This window comes from Schistocerca cancellata, chromosome 5 (assembly GCF_023864275.1).
Source record: "Schistocerca cancellata isolate TAMUIC-IGC-003103 chromosome 5, iqSchCanc2.1, whole genome shotgun sequence".
In the NCBI taxonomy this organism is placed as follows: Eukaryota; Metazoa; Arthropoda; class Insecta; order Orthoptera; family Acrididae; genus Schistocerca; species Schistocerca cancellata.
This window is the reverse complement of record NC_064630.1, coordinates 415,432,731-415,455,637: the sequence shown is the minus strand read 5'-3', so window position 1 is coordinate 415,455,637 and position 22,907 is coordinate 415,432,731. Positions and strand designations below refer to the sequence as shown.

The 22,907-nt window shown below is 42.4% G+C and overlaps 1 protein-coding gene across 1 annotated transcript in view; it reads right to left on the bottom strand.

Moving 5' to 3' along the window:
* LOC126188572 (L-lactate dehydrogenase-like) overlaps positions 1-22,907 on the bottom strand; it is a 236,442-nt gene that overhangs the window by 31,570 nt on the left and 181,965 nt on the right. Inside the window, exon 5 of the mRNA XM_049930174.1 lies at positions 4,624-4,741. Coding sequence (XP_049786131.1) covers positions 4,624-4,741 — 118 coding nt within the window. The remainder of the gene's footprint in view (positions 1-4,623; positions 4,742-22,907) is intronic.

The following is a 22,907-nucleotide window of genomic DNA, read 5'->3' as shown; positions in this document are numbered from 1 at the left end:
CTTCGTTAATGTCGTTTATCTTTCTGCTAATACTTAATTGTTAGTTGTAACTGTTTTCGAAGAAATGTTTCTGCTTATGGTGTGAGGGCATGTTACTACTGATGGGCTCTGTAAATTCGTGAGTGTCACCGGCGGCTCTATGTGTTTGTGTTAGTGTGAGAAGAGAGAGATACTGATAGAGAGAGAGAAAGAGAGAGCAAGCTTTAGTCTGTATCATCTAACAGTTATTTGAAAAGAAAGGTTAGAATCCCATTACAGGTAACAATGTATATTCGTGAAAGGAAAGCAAATAATATATGAGTATTATACCAGGAAAAAAAATTCTGCCATGAACAATTTTTCACTTTGCAGCGAAGTGTGCGCTGATATGAAACTTTTTGGTAGATTTAAACTGTACGCTGGACTTGGACGCGAACCCAGAACCTTTTCATTTCGTGGGAAACAGGCATACCAACTGAGCTACCCTTTTCTCCCCTATATCCGCCCGTTTCTGCTACTTTGGCACGACTCACAACTCTTCCTCACAGCCTTACTTCCACCAGTAACTCATCTCCACCTTCCATCAGGGAAGCAGTATTGTAACCACGACGCAAATACGCTCTTCTAACTTTGGAAGGTAGGAGATGACGTAGTTAGTAATGCTGTGAGGACGTGTCATGAATTGTGCTCGTGCAACTCAGTTGGTAGAGAACTTTCTCGCGAAGAGGAAAGGTCCTGGATTTTAGTCCCGATTTGGTGCACAGTTTAAGTCGGCCAGGATGTTTCAAAGAAAATTGAATTTAATCAATGCAGAATCCGTTCATAACATATGTATTTTTCAACGAAAATATATACAAGAAAATCAGCCCATTCTGTAGATGAATAGAGAAGTTTTGCCTCACATTAACGATGAAGTCATTAGAGACGAAGACGAAGCTAGCACGAGAAAGAATGAGGAAGTGAAACGACCATGTCTTTTTCAAAGGAACCATTTCAGCAATTGTCTAACGCCTCTCTTGTAGTGTCTACCACTGGAGCTTTTTTGAGCATCGACTAAACTATTCAGTGACGAAACACACCGCTCTTCTTTGGATCCTCTCTGTCTTCTATCAGTCCTACTTGGTAAGGATCCCAGACTAATGAACAACACTCAAGAAGCATTCGAACAAGGGGCCTGTCAGCTACTTCTTTAATGGATGAATTACATTTCCTTATGATTCTTCCTATGAATCTAAGTCTCGCATCTCCTTTTACTACTATTTGTCTTTTGTGCCCATCCCACCTTAGGTCCCCCCGAATAAATACTCTTAGATATTTTACGGTGGTGACAGTTTCCAGAAATTTGTTACCAATAGTGTAACTGTACAGTAGTGGATTTCTTTTCCTATGTAGGCGCAGTATGTTACATTTATTACTTATCATTTCTGTAACAGTGTACAGAGGAGTAAATATGGATTGGGAACAGTTGTGCTACAGCACACAGTTGAAAATATAGGTCGGGAACAGTTGTGCTATGGCATTATAAAGCGACCTCGCTCCGCTGGCTTCCGAACATGACGGAAACCGCGCGCACTATCGCTGCTCGGTAACGGCATGACACGCCAAATAATGCTACCACCAGCATATTCTTTAATACTGGCGAGAACGGCAGCACTGAGCTTTATTTTTTACGTTGTGGGATCCATTTTGATCTGATCGTGTACAGAAGGCAAACAAAGGATGGAACGTTAAGTTTATTTTTTTACACTCTGTATTGTATATATAATTATATTCACTGACTGCACTGTTTACTGAGAGACAATGAACAACAATTACAGGACCTATTGAATTAAATCAACGATTTAACGAGCACATATGTGGTTTGAGAGTAAACCGAACAAAAATAAAAGTAACGACAGAAATGAGAAGAGCGATAAAATTAACATCAAGATTAGTGGTCACCAAGCAGTCGCGTTTAAAGAATTCCGCTGCCTTGGAAACAAAATGAAACACGATGGGCGAAGCAAGGACGACGTATAAAGCAGACTAACACAAAGAGAGAGGACATTCCTAGCCAAAACAATTCTATTAGTATCAAACACAGGCCTTAGTTTGAGGAAAAAGTTTCTGAGAATGTACGTTTCGAGCACAGCATTGTATGGTAGTGGAACATGGACTGTAGGAAAACCAGAACAGAACATAATCGAAGCATTTGTGGTGTGGTGCTACAGAAGAATGTTTAAAATTACGTGGACTGATAAGATAAGGGATAAGAAGGTTCTCCGTAGAGTCGCCGAAGAAAGGAACACATAGAAAACTTACGAGAAGACGGGACGAGATGATAGGGCATCAGCGAATAATTTCCGTGGTACTAGAGGGAGCTATAGAGGGTAAAAGCTTCAGGTGAGGACAGAGAATGAATTACATCGAACAAATTATTGAGGAAGTACGGTATAAGTGCTACTCAGAGATTAAGATATTGGCAGAAATGGGGAAGACTGATGGCCCAAGAAAAATAAAAAAAGGTCTCCTGTTGGGATAAGCGAGGTAGCGCAGTGTTTCAAAGGAGGAGGAGGATATTAGTGTTTAACGTCCCGTCGACAACGAGGTCATTAGAGACGGAGCGCAAGCTCAGGTGAGGGAAGGATGGAAAGGAAATCGGCCGTGCCCTTTCAAAGGAACCATCCCGGCATTTGCCTGAAGCGATTTAGGGAAATCACGGAAAACCTAAATCAGGATGGCCGGAGACGGGATTGAACCGTCGTCCTCCCGAATGCGAGTCCAGTGTGCTAACCACTGCGCTACCTCGCTCGGTCAGTGTTTCAAACTCTGGATCTGCACACAGGAGTATTTGGGTTCTAAATCCCAAACAGTGATCCAAATTTAGGTTCTCCATGGTTGACTTAAGGTATTCTAAGCGAATAATGGGGCGTTTTCTCTTAGTAAGCTATGGTCGAATTTAATCCTCATCTTTGTCAAAGGGAACTGAAGAAATTAATTAAATATGTAGCAGGCTATGTATAAAGAGTGATTTTATATTGATAAGATAGAGGGCTGTATTCCGATGTCCAAATTCCTGCACAAAAAAGCTATTCATATCTGGTAGAAAGCTTATACTTGTCCGCAACAATGAGACCATAGAGACGGACCAAAAGATTGGTCAAGGAGACGAAAGGAAATCATCTGTTCCGTATTCAAATGAATAATCCAAGTATTAGGGAAACCACGAAAAACAACACCCAATATGCTATAGCCTCAATTTTAATCCATCTCCTTCAGACTAGTTTCTTGAATCGTTTCAGCACGACGCTCGAATATCGATCACTAAAGTTTACTTGAACACAAGTATACCAATATTTTGAACAGTATTTCTTAAACACTAAGTAATGTTTGTAACGATTGTCGTAGAAACTCAGAAAATGAAAAAGCTAGGAGAACTTAAAAAATCTTACCGCCAGTCTCAGAATGCCAAGATGTTCATTATGGAAAACTTCCATTCACTAGTTTTATTTGTTAACTTCTTGATACAGAAAGTGGCAATTGGCCCTTAACTTAAATAAATGTAACATATTGCGAATACATAGATAGAAAGAACCGTTATTGTATGTTTACATGATTGCAGAATAGTCCTTTGAAGCAGTTACTTCCATAAGATATCTAGGAGTATGTATACGGCGCGATTTGAAGTGGAACGACTAAACAAAATTAATCAGAGCCAAGACAGATACCGGACAGATTCATTGGAAAAATCCACAGGAATCAATAAAGGAAGTAGCTTACGAACAATCGCTCAAATATTTCTCGTCAGTCTGGGATCGACTCCAGATAGGACTGATGGAGGACATAGATAAGGTCCCAAGAAGAGCAGCGCGTTTCGTTACGGGTTCGTTCAGCAAGCGTGAAAGCCTCCCGGAGATTTCTCAGTCAACTGCAGTGGTAGAGTCTGCAAGATTGGCGTTCTGAATCGAGGTATGATCTACTGTTACAGTTACAAGAGTATAAGTTCCAAGAAATTCAGACAATATATTGCTTCCTCCTACTATGTTTTGCGGAAAGACCAAGAAGATAAAATTACAGAGATTCGAGCTCATATGGAGTCTTACCAGCAACCGTTTTACCCAGGAACTATATGCGACTAGAACAGGAAAAAGGGGAAGTGACAGTGGTACATAAAGTACTCTCCGCCACTCACGAAAAGGTGGATTGCGGAGTATAGATGTAGATGCAGATGTATATTATGGAAGTATTCCTTTCCCGCTCCCGAAATGCCACAGTGTATCGCCGTTTCCTTACTACCTTCAATCGATCTCAGGGGGACTACGGTCACACATTTCACTTTCCTTTGCTACCCTAACAACTGTTGCAAAAGATGAAGGCTGCGCATAAACATCTATGAGAACAGCCACTTTCTGTCCTTCAACTGGAACGCCGCTCGCGTCGCTTTGTCCTTCAAATTTTATAACTCGTGTCCCTATGTAATATTATTTGTAATAAAAGCATGAAAGTGCACGAAATGACTCAGTTCTCCGCCATACCAGTGATAATACGATATGATACTTGTCACAGGCTGCGTATATAGAAAGAGGAAATAGACAATGCTGCGTGCTATAAATTGGGGAGAAGCACAAGGCAGAAATAAGCAATGGTAGAGAGCTCGGTACGCACCTGTCAACGACTTGGCTGTGCAGCTCCTTCCAGTTCTCGGGGTCCTTGTCGGTGCCGATGCAGGGATTCAGGTCCCGCAGCCGCACGCCCGCCACGTTCACCCCAGACCACACGGGCACTGCGACACGCAACACGCACACACGTCACGCACTGATTCCAAATCTGAATTCGTAAGCTCTAAATTCCACAACTGCCAAAGGGATGAGAGACGGCAAAACTCGATAAAAGTTTCTGCGCAAGTGATGACCTTAGATAAACAATTCAAATGCCAAAACATTATCCTCGTCTCTTTTCCCAGTAGGCTTCATGATAGAATGCGATGCCACTGTTTATCTAAATATACACCGCTTGACGGAAAAAATGGGAAGCATCCCAGAGGCAGAGTCACGTCAGTGTAACTTCATACACGTACGCCTGCGGGAATGTAAATGTATAGAGTTACAACTCCTTCTGACAAAGAGAGCGACAACCAGGATGCATTGAGGATGCTTTTGTTTAGTGTTCGTACGAGGCCTGGTAGATTACATAAGTTGCTTGAAGAAAATCAGATGTCAATGTGATCATATGAAGGACATGGAGATGTCGCCCACTTGTGTGAGACAGCGTTATCAGCACCTGAGAGTTTGAAAGGGGCTTCAGTGTGGGTCTCCATTTGGCCAACTGGTCGAATCGTGCAATATCAGATTTGTGGGGAATTCTGATGTGACAGTGGCCCGATCTGGACTGCATGGGAAAGTGAGGACAGGCACACATGTCACCAAAATTCCGCTCAATCACCTCTGGTCACCACGCAGAAGGACCGCCATATTGTGCGACAAGCTCACCGTAACCAGTTCATTTGTGCGCCTGTCACCTGAGACCAAGTAATGAACTCACTTCAAACTTCTGTGTCATCCCTCACCAGAACTAGCAGCGGCACCAGACGTATTAGCGAATACAGTGCCATGCAACCTTATGTGTTACCTCTCTTGCAACAGTACTGTGGTACAACTTCTCAATAGGAAAGTGTTCTTCCACCATGGCACGTGTCCTTATGAACTGTTTGTGTGATGTTGAGATACTCTCGTGGTCAGTAGTATCCCCACATCTGTCCCCAATGGACCATGTGTGAGACCTGCTCGGACGTCAAGTGTTCCAGTGTCATTATTCAGGATATCAAAGACCAGTTACAACAGTTGTTGGCCAGCTTTCCTCAGGAGAGAATACAACGGCTTTATGATACCCTTCCAAACCATACCAGGCCAGAAGGAGTGCTATGTCATACTGATAACAGCGCTCATACTGTCAAGTTCTTTGTAAACGGAACTCGATTTTGTAATAACTTGAATAACATTACATATGCTCTCCACCAATGAATTCCATTTCGTTTCTTATTCCCTTTCTAGCTACTGCACATTTTTTTGTCTGGCAGTGTAGAAGTCACACAAAAAGCAGTTATATTGTCAGAGCACATGGAAATACATTAGTAGTAATAAAGTGTAAACTACCTAGAGCAAAAGCTAAAGCTAACAAAGAGAAGTTCCCGAGTTCACTATCCATAATTCATGGTGTAACTGACACATTCATTAATCTTAAGTATACAGCGTGAACCTGACGCGAACACCACCAAGAAAATTTCGTAGGTCGTTCAGGGATATTTTTTCACTATTTTGATATAAGGGACGCGTGGTTTTTAGTGGCTCGTTACTGAGTAATAATGTAATTATGATTTATTCAGTTATCATTGTTTCTGTGAAAATATCGTCACAACAGTGAAAAAACCTGTAACATTCAATCACCAAAACGTACAACTGGAAACGCGGAGTAACGCCACAACTCTCAGATGAAACAGACCCGAGACAACTTAGCGGTACTGAAGGCACGCTTCAGGGTGAAAAGTGAAATGGGCATCACTATCGTGAGTGAATGGAACACGTTTGTTTTCAGACAAGATCCACAGCGCATACCGTCGATACTTGCACTGGTATCTGCATACCGGAGCAAATGTCGACGGCGTGCACATATTGCAGGCGTATTTTCCGTGCGACACAGATAAAAATATTGATGGGAGTAAGAAATCAAATGAAATGGAATTAAACAGTATCGAGCCACCCAGAGGTCTATTTTACCAAAATGCTCATAAAATATCCCTGAACAACCTCCAAAATTCTATCGGTGAATTTCGGTTTCACCGAGAGTAGAATTATAAGTTAAATATCAGCTTTAGGGGGAAGTTCTCAAAAATGTTACCGTTTAAATTTGGAGTCATTAATATATTATAAAAGAAACTGCGCTATTATCGTCTGTAGTTGAGTTGGCGTTAGTTGATCCCTGACAGTTGTGGGTTGGGCGCGGCTGTTTCGTGCACCTAACTCAACCGATAACGTAATGCGAGATTAAAGAAGACGTTTGTCTCTGGAAACGCCTCAATGTTGTCCCAACTCCGTAGACGGCTACTGTTTCCACCTGCAGTCGTTAGCGCTTCGCAGTTGAAAGCTGTCAAAGTTCTTCTTACACCATCTTGACTACGGCTTGCTTAAAAGTTGAGACTGGCTTTTTTTTCTTTTTTGCCGAGCGGTGTTATATTTATGTCTAGAGAAAGTACAGAAAAGAGTGTGCTGAGTCGTTTCTCCTGCCACTAAAGAGTGTGAATGTGTATGGCTCTGGCTCTGAGCACTGTGGGACTTAGCTTCTGAGGTCATCAGTCCCCTAGAACTTAGAACTACTTAAACCTAAGTAATCTAAGGACATCACACACATCCATGCCCGAGGCAGGATTCGAACCTGCGACGCAGCGATCACGCGGTTAAACACTGCAGCGCCTAGAACCGCTCGGCCACTCCGAAGTGAATGTGTATTTTTATTTTAGAAAGCTTTCTCAGTATAGAGTTGTAGTGTTCTGATCTACGAGCACTAAACTGAGCTGCACTGTCTTTTATTGTACTGACATGAAGAGTACACTGTTTGTCGTTATTGTTTACCTTTTTGCCCGAAGCGTCTCAAATTTCTTTCCTGTGGTTATGTTTGTGTCTTGACATTTTCAAAGTTATATTTGATACTGTAGAAACAACATGCGTGTTATGCCTAATATGTGTAATTAAATTAACGAGTTCTGTTTCTTGTTGTTCACTGTGACTCTTAGTTGTTTTTTCCACGATTCTTACGTGCCAAAGGCAGGCGCTGCAGATGTATAATTCTACGCATAAAAAAAGATTCCAAATTATTGAACTTTCAAGCAATTGCAGGTGTATTCTTAATTTAATAAAATTAATTAATATGTGATGACATTTTATTGGTTATAGTTCAGTGTATGATTCTATTTTGCACGTAGAGCACTCTAAGACAAAAAAAAAAAAAGATGCACCACGAAGGAATTATCCAAATGGTACGGAAATCAGTAAGTGTGATGCACATTTCAAGAAAAAAAAATGATAGCAGTTTCAGGAAAATTCGATGATTTACTCAAGAGAAAGAACTTCACAAACTGAGCACGTCAGTAATGCACTTGTCCATCTTTGGCCCCTACGCAGGCAGTTATTCGGCTTAGCACTGAGCGGTAGAATTGTTGGATGTCCTCCTGAGGAATATTCTGCCAAATTCTGTCCAATTGGCGCGTTAGATGTTCAGGACCCCGAGCTTGTTGGACGCACTGTCCACACGGTTCCAAACGCTCTAGGGAGAGACCCTGCGACCTTGTTGACTACGGTACTGTTTGGCAAGCGCGAAGATGAGCAATGAAAACTGTCGCCGTGTGCGAGCGAATATCGCCTTGCTAAAATGTAAACCCCGGAAGACTTGCCATAAAGGGCAACAAAATAGGGAGTAGAAAACCATCGACGTACTGCTATGCTATAAGGCTGTCGTAGATGACAACCGAAGCGGTCCTGCTATGAAAAGAAATAGCACCCCGCACCATCACTCCTGGTTGTCGGGTGGTATGGCGGCCGACAATCAGGTTGGTCTCCCACTGCTGTCTGCAGCGATTCCAGACACGTCTTCACTGGTCACTGGGGTTCAGTTCGAAGTGAGACTCATCAGTTACGACAATTCTAGCCCAGAAAATGAGATTCTAGATAGAAGACTTGTCTGGAGACGCCACAGACAGCGGTGGAGTACCAACCTGACGGTCGCGCGCCATATGGGCCGACAAACAAGAGCGATAGTCTGAGGCGCCATTTCTCCTCCTAACAGAATCCCTTTGGATGCCATCCGCGGCACCTATACAACACAGCGGTACGTCGACGATGTTCTACGCCCCATTTTATTGCCCTCAGTGGCAACCATCTTGGGCTTACATTTCATCAGACAATGCCCGTCAGCACACGACGATACTTTCTACTGTTTGTATGCGTGCTTGCCAAACGTGGTTGGCAAACCCAACCTTGACCAGCAAGATCGCCAGATGTCTCTCCAATTGAGAACGTTTGGAGCATTATGGGTAGAGCCCTCCAACCAGATAGACGTTTTGAAAATCTGACATGCTAATTGTACAGAATTTGGCACGATATCCCCATGGCGGACATCCAACAGCTCTGTCAATCAATTCCAAATCTAATAACTGCTTGCATAAGGGCCAGAGGTGTACCAACGAGTTACTGACATGCTCAATTTGTGAAGCTCGTTCTCTTGAATAAATCACCCCAATTTTGTGAGATTATTATCATGCGTTTGTACATATACTTCAAAACTGCCGATTTCCGTAGCATTTGGATAATTCCTTCGTGTTTTTTGTCTTACAAGGAAACCCCTGAGCGCGAGGTCTCTCAGGTTCGATCTTTAGTAAGGCTCATTTGGATATGTTGTGTTAACAATTACGACAGGAAAAATATTAACCTCCAATGACTCACCATGTACATCAGATGAGCGAAAGAAAATCAGTGCCCTGGGAGTGCAGTGATCAATCTCCTATGGGAAGTATGTACTATACTTCACAAAATGGACATCGTCGACGTTCAAGTAATGTTCGAAACAAACAATTAACTTGCACCATGAACACCGAAAGAAAATTGGTGCGCCACAGTGGTCACAAAAGTTCGCACCATCAAGATCAAAGGTGATCTCCTTGCGAGTTACAAACCATGCAGGACGTTCAACCAGGTATCCACTCTTGAAGAATGCATGCAGAATCATATTGGTGTAACGGGGTGATGAGAAGTAATGGAATGTGACAGTATGCAACCTAATGCGAAAACAGCCTGTCGTTGAGGTTATCGTGAAACTGGCTATCCTTTAAGGCGTTTTTTTTTTTTTTTGCTGATCAGTCTACTGACTGGTTTGATGCGGCTCGCCACGAATTCCTTTCCTGTGCTAACCTCTTCATCTCAGAGTAGCACTTGCAACCTACGTCCTCAATTATTTGCTTGACGTATTCCAATCTCTGTCTTCCTCTACAGTTTTTGCCCTCTACAGCTCCCTCTAGTACCATGGAAGTCATTCCCTCATGTCTTAGCAGATGTCCTATCATCCTGTCGCTTCTTCTTATCTGTGTTTTCCACATATTCCTTTCCTCTCCGATTCTGCGTAGAACCTCCTCATTCCTTACCTTATCAGTCCACCTAATTTTCAACATTCGTCTATAGCACCACATCTCAAATGCTTCGATTCTCTTCTGTTCCGGTTTTGCCACAGTCCATGTTTCACTACCTACAATGCTGTACTCCAGACGTACATCCTCAGAAATTTCTTTCTCAAATTAAGGCCGGTATTTGATATTAGTAGACTTCTCTTGGCCAGAAATGCCTTTTTTGCCATAGCGAGTCTGCTTTCGATGTCCTCCTTGCTCCGTCCGTCATTGGTTATTTTACTGCCTAGGTAGCAGAATTCCTTAACTTCATTGACTTCGTGACCATAAATCCTGATGTTAAGTTTCTCGCTGTTCGCATTTCTACTACTTCTCATTGGCTTCGTCTTTCTCCGATTTACTCTCAAACCATACTGTGTACTCATTAGACTGTTCATTTCGTTCAGCAGATCATTTAATTTTTCTTCACTTTCACTCAGGATGGCAATGTCATCAGCAAATCGTATCACTGATATCCTTTCACCTTGTATTTTAATTCCACTCCTGAACCTTTCTTTTATTTCCATCATTGCTTCCTCGATGTACAGATTGAATACGAGCACTTCGTTCTTGATCGTCCACTCTTATTATTCCCTCTTGGTTGTTGTACATATTGTATATGACCCGTCTCTCCCTATAGCTCACCCCTACTTTTTTCAGAATTTCGAACAGCTTGCAGCATTTTGTATTGTCGAACGCTTTTTCCAAGTCAACAAATCCTATGAAAGTGTCTTGATTTTTCTTTAGCCTTGCTTCCATTATTAGCCGTAACGTCAGAGTTGCCTCTCTCGTTCCTTTACTTTTCCTAAAGCCAAACTGATCGTCACCTAGCGCATTCTCAATTTTCTTTTCCATTCTTCTGTATATTATTCTTGTAAGCAGCTTCGATGGATGAGCTGTTAAGCTGATTGTGCGATAATTCTCACACTTGTCAGCTCTTGCCGTCTTCGGAACTGTGTGGATGATGCTTTTCCGTAAGTCAGATGGTATATCGCCAGACTCATATATTCTACACACCAACGTGAATAGTCGTTTTGTTGCCACTTCCCCCAATGATTTTAGACTGCAGATAGGGCGATACTATGTTTTATAAACACGGAAAACAACAAACATCCGGAGACTGAATTTTTCCAGTGGTTCCACGTAGTATGAATTGCAATGTCACATACTTTTCAGGAGGGGTAGTTTGCTCTAAAGGAGTATGGTTTTTATACACAGACCAGGAATCACGCAATAACAAATTATTTTGACCAGCTATTGGCCAAAAGCAGTACTCGAACCACAGTTGCAGTTTTCTTACGCCCATTTTTCCCCTCTTGCGTGCTGTGACCTAAATATGCAGAACACCTCCAATCTCTCATAGCACAATAAATATATTTCCAATCAATTTACCATCCAGATTAACAGTCGACGTAATTGGGCACGAATGCGTTAAGGTATTGATGTTAGTTGATCTTGATATAAATCTCCTGGTACCTCTGATTTCCAGCATTCTTTTTATATACATTTTCTCTTCAAATTCCGATTGGTCAGAGTAGAAAACGAAGTCCTAACAGAACGTGGGTAAGTTTCATGCCTCATCTACAAATTCTCGGGCAGCTTCCGCAGTCTGCTGTGCATCATCAAGTCAACGCTTTGTTTGAAATTTCGTTATCTTAGTCTTACAATTCTGTACCACTGTTTGAAGTTATGCAACCATTCACTGCTTCCCTTAAAGTAACTGTAATCTACGACGCGCGCAATTTGATGTGCATAACGTAGTAGGTCACTATCATGCACATCCTGTAAATTGTATCGAGCATTTTTGAAACGCGCAAGCACCAGTTTTTGTAACAAATCTGCCTTGTCCCCCTTACATATCCGTAGATCCTCTTATGCACTACACTGTTATGTTGCTGAGGACTTATTCGAAATCTGTTCATATTATTTTTTTTTTTTTTGCTATGCTGCGGATGATCTCCATAAACATAACGATGTTTAGTATCTGCTCCTCGGACAACGATTGTTCTTCGCTATGTTTCACTGGAGACGGAATTTGTGCTTCCCTGTCCGACAAGGAACTACATGGCTCGACACCTGTTTCAATATCATTTTCACCTGTTAAGGACGTATCGTCATCATTGTACTCCTCATACACACTGACCGCACGGTCGAACTTATATCACAGCTCGCATTCCAACGACTCACCTTGCAGAAAGGCTAATATTTCTGATGCCACTTCTTATTCTGCGAAATTCTGTGTGTTCCTTTCTGACTAGATGTCAACTTCGGCAACTGTTGTATATGATGCAATGTTTGCTTTGTTCATCATTGTCATTGCTCCACTTTGTAACAACACAGCTATCACTATGGCACTGTTGTGAGTCACTCGTCGAGCAAGCAGTTCAACTATGCTCCGTAGCCTCATGCTTTGCTCATCCTTGGATATCTTCAGTCCCACCCCCTGTTGCCATTAGCAGCCAATATTGTAGTTGTGCGGAAGACAATATGAGGGGCGTCGAATGCGGTAAACATCATTAGCGTTGTGAGACCTCGCACTCAAGGGGTTCCTTGTTAGAATGTACTCCGACAGTAAAGTAAGCATCACCTATAGCTGCATTTTTGTATGCTCTCTACTGGGCTTCAAGCGAAGGGAAAGAAATAAAATGGATGTTAAGCATCCCGTTAAGAATGAGGTCCTACACAGGGACTCGTAGCAGAGTTTGACTTGCTGTTGATATTGCGCTTCTGTACCATGTGTGCCGGCCTTCCTGGCCGAGCGGCTCTAGGCGCTCAGACCGGAACCGCGCGACTGCTACGGTCGCAGGTTCGAATCCTGGCTCGGGCATGGATGTGTGTGATGTCCTTAGGTTAGTTAGGTTTAAGTAGTTCTAAGTTCTAGGAGACTGATGACCTCAGATGTTAAGTCCCATAGTGCTCAGAGCCATTTGAACCATTTTACAACACTCCTGTTATCTTCCTTCCTGTGAAAATACCATCACAACAGCAAAGAAGCAAAGGTACTGTGATGTGGTTGCCATCGCCGAAGGAACAGCTCAGTATGCTGTCATTGTGCCACTTTCCCTTTGTATTCAGTGAATCCATAAACAACGTGCTTACCGATCTACTCTTCATCAGCAACTCTACTTACAGGGTGACTTTTTCCACCGTTTACAAACTCTAGGGATTGATGGATGAGAGGATACGGAACAAAAAAGGTCTCATGAACTTACGTCCAGAAATGCATGGTTTCCATGCTAGAGACCATTTACGCAATCATACATTGTTACAGAGTCTGTGGTTTAATACGCGTTGTACCATGCAGCAATAGTTACAGTATTGTTGAAAATGGTTTCCATGTGACTCAAAGCATGCGTGAACGTGCCGCAACATGTTCTGTCTCACACTTTCACATCGGCCACTCTGCATCCGAACAGTGTCAAAGGCAGCATGAATACGCTGCTTCAGTGTCGCCACATCTGGAATGGGTTCTGGATACACGACACTTTTGAGATGCCTCCATAACCAGAAATCGCACAGGTTGAGATCCGCTAAATGAGCATGCCATGCAACTGGACACCCTCGTTCGGTCTATCGACCAGGGAGGACACGATTGAGATGCCTCCGGACGTTAACGGCGAAGTGGGCCGGAGCACCATCATGTAGCGGCCACATAACCCTTCGAATCATCAGTGACACTTCTTCCAGCAGGAGAGGCAAAGTCACCCTCAAGAAACGCCGATAGTTCCGGCCTGTTAGGTGACGTGGAAGGAAGACTCGTCCCAAAATACGGTCGCCAATTAACCCGGTCCACACACTCTGGCTACACCGATGCTGATGTTTTGCTGTCGCCATACCATGGGGATTCTGCATACTGTCCCACAGATGACTGTTATGAAAGTTGAAGATACCACTCAGCGTAAAGATTGCCTCATCTGTGAATAGGATGGATGACACAAATCCCGGAATCGCAGTTCCCTGGTGAAGAAATCAGTGTCAAAACTGCTCCCGATGTGGAAAATCTGTCTCCAATAAGCCCTGCACATGCTGTAAGTGACAAGGGCAGTACAATTGTCATGGAGAATGTTCCACGCGGTTGTCTGGCTTACCTGTACTGGCGGGCCAACTGACCTGGTACCGACAAGGCAGTCACCTTCCACAGAGTTAATCACATTATCCTCCAAGTCTACTGTCCGAACATTTCTGGTACGCCTTTCATGATTTCCTGCTTCTTGAAACGATCCTGTCTCAGGCAAACGGCGAAACGATGTTGCAAATAGCGAATGCTGTGGTAGTTGTGGCGGAGATATGTCTCCTAATACAACCTTGCTGCCCGCCGTCCGTTGGCATTTGCCTTTCCATAAGTAAACACCACGTTGCCAAGCTCTCGATTCGAATACGGAGCCATTGTGTACAACGCTGTATCACATCCTCTATGTGAGTCAGCAAGAGAAGTGAATCGGACACAATATTACCAATTACTACGGCAGGAGAGGGCGCTGGGGCATGACGTATAAGGAACAGTACCACCCTCTAGGACGAAACCACGCATACTGTAAGTGTGGCTGCATGTACAGCGCGTATTAGGCCGCAGTCTTTGTAACAAAGTATGATTGAATAAATGGTCTCTAGCATGGAAACCATGCATTTCCGGACATAATTCATTAGATGTTTTTTGTTCTGTATCACACAGTATACAGCTGTGTATCACTGTTATTGCACACCTAACACTCCCGGAAAAACAAACACGAGACAGAACCGAGCAATGCTGAATACCAAGTTGATGGCGAAGAGTAAATGGGCATTACTATTGCCAACAGCTACTATCGTGAGTGAACAGAACAAGTTTGTTTCCAAAACAGGCAAATAGTGCGTACCTTCGACATCTGCACTGCTGTGAAGTGCTTCAGTGCACCACACATTGAAGAATCAACAAGACTAAGAAATCAAACGAAATTTAATTAGTCTGACAAGCCACCAAGAACCACGGGCCCCTTGCACGAAAATACTCAGAAAATATTCCTGAACAGTCTCTGAAATTTTGCCCGCGGAGTTAGGCTTCACCGTGTATAGCAATCACAGTCGTCTCCAAACGATAAAAATTAATGAACAAACTGATTTGTGTGGCTCCTTCAAGAGTGTGTCGTCGTCTACCTTGGGCATGTTCTCCGCTGTTCTGAAGAGTGAAGTAGCTTCAGAACAGTGGGAATGAGGTACATGGAACACCAGCGACAAAATCATCTCAAGCAGCCAAGCAAATTCCACACCGCCGAGTCAGTATTTGGAACGTAACCACTAATGAGGTTCGACAGGACCGTGTTGTGGTCCGAGATGCCAGGCCAATGTAATTAAGGAGCCAGCTGAAATAATGACGTCAGAAAACTTTTTAAACGGAGAAAGAGGTTTGAATTCAAGCGAGTTTATTCCGTACGCCAAAGAAAGAATACATTAAAGTGGTGTAGGTTTCATAGAAAACGACACAGATGCAATGAAACCAGTACGGACGTAAAATCGTATCGGTCACCGACTGCCGAATTCTGCTGTGAATTGAGATATGACGTTAACAACACTTCACATCCTGAGTAGAGCCCAAGTAGAAAGCACATGTAAGAGAAGTGTTCGCATGCGTAAAGAAGACGACTAGGTCTGTCATCTATATGCGTGCGCAAATCAGACTCACAGCAGACCCTTGACGCAGCGTCCCGCGGAAAGCCCAGTATTCGTGCTTGACCTCGGGGATGAATCGTCGCCGGCCAGAGTGGCCGTGCGGTTCTAGGCGCTACAGTCTGGAGCCGCGTGACCGCTACGGTCGCAGGTTCGAATCCTGCCTCGGGCATGGATGTGTGTGATGTCCTTAGGTTAGTTAGGTTTAAGTAGTTCTAAGTTCTAGGGAACTGATGACCACAGCAGTTAAGTCCCATAGTGCTCAGAGCCACTTTTTTTTTTTTTTTTTTTTTGAAGAATCGTCTTATTCTTCAGTTGGCTGTAAATTGACCGATCAAACTGCTCATAGTTTATTCTAGCACATTGGATCACCAATCACACCTGTCAATTTTCACCAATCACCAGAAATTTTATCTCCACCAAGTTGTATCTCAGTCCTAGGTAATTGCATTGATGAATTAAAGTCACCCAACCCAGCTGACATAATCTGCCTCTCTGAACACCATGTGACCACTGGTATAGCAACTAGGCCTAAGCACAATGAGAAACTCAGACAGGAGAGTACTGCAAATGTTAGAATAAGGAAAGGTTCTCATAAAAGTATAATTAAAAATAATGTAAGTATATTTCATCAAAATATTGAGAGTTTAAAGAATAAAATAGATGAGCTTCTGGTTTGTTTAGAAGATTTAGAAGCTGAGGATGAAATAGATATACTATGCCTGTCTGAGCATCACATTGTTACTAATATGGATAAGGTAAATGTAAGTGGATATAAGCTCTCTGCACATGTAATGAGAGAAAATATGGAGAAAGGAGGAGTTGCCATATATGTCAAAAGTTATCATTGTGCAAAAAGTATAGCAACAAAATAGTTTTGTGTAGAGAAACATATAGAAGCATGTGCCTGTGAGCTTAAATTAAATAAAGGCACATTTATAATTGTAACTGTATATAGGTCCCCATCAGGAAATTTTCATTTATTTCTGAAAAATTTGGACTCCTTGTTGTGCTGTCTGTCAGACAGGGGGAAGCAAATTATTATTTGTGGAGACTTCAATGTAGATTCTCTGAAAGAGGGTAATAGGAAAAATGACCTTGAAGTATTACTCGGTTCTTTCAATTTGACACCCGCTATTGATTTTCCTACTCGGGTGGTAAAGGATAGCAGCTCACTGATAGATAACTTCTTTATAGACCAAGATAAGTTTAACCAGATAAATGCTCAGCCTGTTGAGAATGGTCTTTCTGATCATGGTGCACAGCTAGTTACAATATATGACATAGCTCCATTCAGCAATACTAAACAGTCCTCCAAAGTAGTACGTTCAGTCAATGATTTAACAATTGCAAATTTCAGGGAAAGCCTACAGCAGTTAGACTGGGATGAGGTGTACCGTGAACCTGATGCCAATTTAAAATATAATTTATTTCATGACATTTTTGTAAATGCATTTGAAAACTGCTTCCCCAAGAAAATAGTTAAATATACTCGAAAGAAACCTTGTAACAAACCATGGCTTACTAAGGGTATAAAAATATCTTGTAACCGGAAAAGGGAAATGTATCTGACAGAAAGAAAGAGTAGTGACCCAGAAACTATCAAACATTATAAAAACTACTGTGTTATACTAAGAAAAGTTATTAAAAAATCCAGAAGTATGTGTATCATGTCTGAAATCAGCAACTCTGATAATAAAATTAAAACAATTTGGAATATTATTAAAAGAGAAACAGGTCAACCAAGAGCACAGGAAGACAGTATTACCATCAAATTGAATGAAAACTTTACGAACAAAAAGTCAGAAGTTGAAAATATTTTAATAATCATTTTCTAAATGTTGTGGATATAGTAGGATCCAGGTGGTCATTAGAAGATGCTAGGCTGTTAATGGAAAAGGCCATACCTATGCAATTTGATACAATTGAAATCTCACCCACTTCTCCCTCTGAAATTAGGAAAATAATAAACTTGCTTAAAAGCAAAAACTCACATGGAATTGATGGCATTTCCAGCAAAATACTAAAAGCTTGTTCTCAACAGATAAGTAAGATTCTCAGCCACCTGTGTAATAGCTCTCTGGAACAGGGCATTTTCCCTGATAGACTGAAATATGCTATTGTTATACCGTTACATAAAAAGGGGGATAGATCTGATATCAACAATTACCGTCCAATCTCCCTTCTAACAGCTTTATCCAAAATTTTTGAGAAAGTAATGTATTCAAGAGTAGCTTCACATATCTGTAACAATGAAGTACTAACAAAATGTCAGTTTGGTTTCCAGAAAGGTTTTTCAACAGAAAATGCCATATATGCTTTCACCAATCAAATTTTGAATGATCTGAATAACCGAACACCACCCATTGGAATTTTTTGTGATCTCTCAAAGGCTTTTGATTGTGTAAATGATGAAATTCTGCTAGACAAGCTCAAGTATTGTGGCATGAGTGGGACAGTGCACAAATGGTTTAATTCGTACCTAACTGGAAGAGTGCAGAAAGTTGAAATAAGTAGTTCTCATAAAACGCAAAGATCAGCACATTCCTCAAACTGGGGAACTATCAAGAATGGGGTTCCACAAGGATCAGTCTTGGGTCCTTTGTTGTTCTTAATATATATTAATGACTTGCCATTCTATATTCATGAAGAGGCAAAGTTAGTTCTCTTTGCTGATGATACAAGTATAGTAATCACACCTGACAAACAAGAATTAACTGATGAAATTGTCAATACTGTCTTTCAGAAAATTACTAAGTGGTTCCTTGTAAACGGACTTTCACTGAATTTTGATAAGACACAGTACATACACTTCCGTACAGTGAATGGTATGACGCCATTAATAAATATACACCTTAATCAGAAGCATATACACTCCTGGAAATGGAAAAAAGAACACATTGACACCGGGGTGTCAGACCCACCACACTTGCTCCGGACACTGCGAGAGGGCTGTACAAGCAATGATCACACGCACGGCACAGCGGACACACCAGGAACCGCGGTGTTGGCCGTCGAATGGCGCTAGCTGCGCAGCATTTGTGCACCGCCGCCGTCAGTGTCAGCCAGTTTGCCGTGGCATACGGAGCTCCATCGCAGTCTTTAACACTGGTAGCATGCCGCGACAGCGTGGACGTGAACCGTATGTGCAGTTGACGGACTTTGAGCGAGGGCGTATAGTGGGCATGCGGGAGGCCGGGTGGACGTACAGCCGAATTGCTCAACACGTGGGGCGTGAGGTCTCCACAGTACATCGATGTTGTCGCCAGTGGTCGGCGGAAGGTGCACGTGCCCGTCGACCTGGGACCGGACCGCAGCAACGCACGGATGCACGCCAAGACCGTAGGATCCTACGCAGTGCCGTAGGGGACCGCACCGCCACTTCCCAGCAAATTAGGGACACTGTTGCTCCTGGGGTATCGGCGAGGACCATTCGCAACCGTCTCCATGAAGCTGGGCTACGGTCCCGCACACCGTTAGGCCGTCTTCCGCTCACGCCCCAACATCGTGCAGCCCGCCTCCAGTGGTGTCGCGACAGGCGTGAATGGAGGGACGAATGGAGACGTGTCGTCTTCAGCGATGAGAGTCGCTTCTGCCTTGGTGCCAATGATGGTCGTATGCGTGTTTGGCGCCGTGCAGGTGAGCGCCACAATCAGGACTGCATACGACCGAGGCACACAGGGCCAACACCCGGCATCATGGTGTGGGGAGCGATCTCCTACACTGGCCGTACACCACTGGTGATCGTCGAGGGGACACTGAATAGTGCACGGTACATCCAAACCGTCATCGAACCCATCGTTCTACCATTCCTAGACCGGCAAGGGAACTTGCTGTTCCAACAGGACAATGCACGTCCGCATGTATCCCGTGCCACCCAACGTGCTCTAGAAGGTGTAAGTCAACTACCCTGGCCAGCAAGATCTCCGGATCTGTCCCCCATTGAGCATGTTTGGGACTGGATGAAGCGTCGTCTCACGCGGTCTGCACGTCCAGCACGAACGCTGGTCCAACTGAGGCGCCAGGTGGAAATGGCATGGCAAGCCGTTCCACAGGACTACATCCAGCATCTCTACGATCGTCTCCATGGGAGAATAGCAGCCTGCATTGCTGCGAAAGGTGGATACACACTGTACTAGTGCCGACATTGTGCATGCTCTGTTGCCTGTGTCTATGTGCCTGTGGTTCTGTCAGTGTGATCATGTGATGTATCTGACCCCAGGAATGTGTCAATAAAGTTTCCCCTTCCTGGGACAATGAATTCACGGTGTTCTTATTTCAATTTCCAGGAGTGTAGCTAAGGTAGAATATTCCAAATTTTTAGGTGTGTCCATTGATGAGAGATTAAATTGGAAGAAACACACTGATGATCTGCTGAAACGTTTGAGTTCAGCTACTTATGCAATAAGGGTCATTGCAAATTTTGGTGATAAACATCTTAGTAAATTAGCTTACTACGCCTATTTTCACTCGTTGCTTTCATATGGCATCATATTTTGGGGTAATTCATCACTGAGGAATAAAGTATTTATTGCACAAAAGCGTGTAATCAGAATAATAGCTGGAGTCCACCCAAGATCATCCTGCAGACATTTATTTAAGGATCTAGGGATATTCACAGTAGCTTCTCAGTATATATACTCTCTTATGAGATTTGTTATTAACAACCAAACCCAATTCAAAAGTAATAGCAGTGTGCATAACTACAATACTAGGAGAAAGGATGATCTTCACTATTCAAGATTAAATTTAACTTTGGCACAGAAAGGGGTGAATTATACTGGCACTAAAGTCTTTGGTCACTTACCAAATAGTATCAAAAGTCTGACAGATAACCAACAAGAATTTAAGAAGAAATTAAAAGAATTTCTGAATGACAACTCCTTCTACTCCATAGTGGAATTTTTAGATACAAATTAAAAAATTAAAAAATAAAAAATAAAAATAAATAAAAATAAAAAACACAAAAAATGAAAAAGTTGTTATATTAACTTAATTATGTTGTTAAATTAACTTAATTATGTCATGTATTGGAAAATTTGACTCATTCCACATCATTACGAAATATTGTATTCATGATCCATGGAACTAGTATTAATCTAATCTCTAATCTAATCTAATCTATGCCTTCCGTTTTGAGTGTGACATTCGTATTGAAATCATCGCGAAAACGTACCACGTAAATATATAGACGAAATGATGTCAGTGGTATCTCTTACGCAGTGGTGTGGTAGCTATATAGTACAGAGTACTGCATATCCTGCTGCAGAGCACAGAGTATTGAAGTCATCAGATGTAGCATGTATTAAGTCAATGAGAAGGCTTCTCGACCTCGAACACAAAAAGTCCATTGAAACCAACGAAATTTTGTTTTTGGGATGTTGGTACATAATTTGCAACAACGTAAGTCGACTGTAAACTCGATAGAGCAGACTTGTTTAAATAAATTTTTAAGATATCCATATTGCGTGTGTTTCGTTTCGATAGTTAACCTGGAACACTATGCATTATAAAAATGTATGTTTTTGATGTCTCATTTCCAACCAACATTTTAAAAAGTTGTGAAACTTCATAAGAAACGCGTTTCTTCATTAACAGCAGTTAAGAAACTGATAGTTGCTTTGAAACTGCCCGTACATATCTCGGAGTCGTTCAGTGCAAAAAATGTCATAAAAATTCAGTCACAGTTGGAAACATCGAAAAAGGGCTATTTTATATAAAGGAACTTTTTATAAGGCTGCCTTGTGCAAGGAGAATTTCGCATTTGTTGAACTATGACTCAAAATCAAATACAAATTTTGGAACGTTTTGAAAAGAAAACAACCAAATTTTTTCACCAATTTATTACTGTGGGTGAGATGTGGTCCAACTTTATTTGGCGTTACGACGCGTATTCTGGGATGCAAAAGGGATTCAACTTCTTGATCATTTGGCAAACACAAACAATAACTGCTCTGGCTCTGAGCACTATGGGACTTAACTTCTAAGGTCATCAGTCCCCTAGAACTTAGAACTACTTAAACCTAACTAACCTAAGGACATCACACACATCCATGCCCGAGGCAGGATTCGAACCTGCGACCGTAGCGGTCACGCGGTTCCAGACTGTAGCGCCTTTAACCGCTTGGCCACACCGGCCGGCTCAATAACTGCGAAGTACTCTCAAGTCTTCTGACTAATTGGATGAACAAGTACGTAGAAAGAGCCTCAAAGCAAACGAAACGATCCACCTACCCACAGAGGGGCTTTGATAATTGGAAAACTGAGGATTTGAAGTACTGACTGTTGGAATATTCAGCATATTCACCGGTTTTGGCGAGCTGGAATTTAACTTCTCACATCTAAAGAAAGTTTGTGGATGGAAAATATTTCAAGTATTACGATGAGTCAACGATAACTAAATGATCGATATCTAGTAGATTTTCTGAATCACATTTTGTATTGGTACACTCTCTAAAATGGCGGGATTTAATAAATATTTAGGGAAATTAAAGCATAGGAAGCATTTGAGATCATAAGCAACACACAACACAGAATTTATTAATGAGCGCTTAAATTTTGTTAATAATTTTAGGCGTGATGCGACGGCTGTCGATGATACTTATGTATAGGGTTGCTTTTCCAAAATCATTGTGAATAGTTACTCCTTTTCATTGGTAGGTTGGTGATTTGTCACGTATATACTAGAGACACGACTTCAGCAGTTAGAAGTCGTCAGTGTCTGGCAATTCAATAAGTCCGAGCAGCCTTCTCAATGTTGTGGAAACGTACTCAATTAAGTTGGGAGTAAGAAGTAGCCCTTCACTGGACATTCGACTGTTTTCATTGAGTGCCGAGATTTAAATAGCACCCAAAGCTAACCGTCGCTCTTAGTTTGCTGGTTGATCTTCTACAGGCAACACAAGTATTCCTCAGTCACTACAGTCGGCCTCTAGGCCACACGGACCTACTGCTTGAACGCACCAGATGCAGGAGTTGGCGTCAGGCCTCAACTCTTCTGAAACGGCTGCCCGTTTTGTCAACCGCTGACATTCTTGTTTAGCTGTATCGAAACTACGATGGTATACGGATCACAGACGCTCCTATACCACCGCTAAGCTAA